This window comes from Penaeus monodon, chromosome 23 (genome assembly GCF_015228065.2).
Source record: "Penaeus monodon isolate SGIC_2016 chromosome 23, NSTDA_Pmon_1, whole genome shotgun sequence".
In the NCBI taxonomy this organism is placed as follows: Eukaryota; Metazoa; Arthropoda; class Malacostraca; order Decapoda; family Penaeidae; genus Penaeus; species Penaeus monodon.
The window spans coordinates 2291043-2291595 of NC_051408.1; the positions used below are offsets into that span (position 1 = coordinate 2291043).

Sequence of the window (553 nt, forward strand, 5' to 3'; positions counted from 1 at the left end):
ATAGAATTTTAACAGCTTATATTTCGAAAACTAGTTAAGCTGCTCTGATCAGTAACCGTATCATATGAACTAGTTATATCAATTTGGCAGTTATGCTATATTGATATAACTAGCTATGATAGTTTGAACAACAGCTGTATTATTCTGTATTGCAGAAGTACCATTGAGAACAACTGTTATCATATTTGCAGTAAAATATATTCACATTGAACTCAACAAACAATAAGAACTAAATATATGATATGACTGAATATTGTAATAAAAAATAATAATTGAATAGAAAAAATACAAAGAACAATACAGTAATTTAGTAATATTTACAATACAGATATTTCAAAGAAGATATACCATTCGGTAGTTTTATTTCCTGCAAGCGGAGAGGTCATGAGCTCGTAAACTTGCCTGGTGTAGTTATGAAGGTCACAGAGACTGTCGTGACCTTTGACCCCGCGTGAGGTGAAACACTTTGGCGACTCGACCCTACTCGACCTCCTTTGACCTGTGGAAACGAAGGACCGATATTCATCCCGATTGAACTTTTCGGATTAAAATT

The 553-nt window shown here is 33.6% G+C and overlaps 1 protein-coding gene across 1 annotated transcript in view; it reads right to left on the reverse strand.

Annotated features, from left to right (window-relative positions):
* LOC119587677 overlaps positions 1-553 on the reverse strand; it is a 19636-nt gene that overhangs the window by 5423 nt on the left and 13660 nt on the right. Inside the window, exon 7 of the mRNA XM_037936357.1 lies at positions 403-499. Within this exon, the coding sequence (XP_037792285.1) occupies positions 403-499 (97 nt within the window). The remainder of the gene's footprint in view (positions 1-402; positions 500-553) is intronic.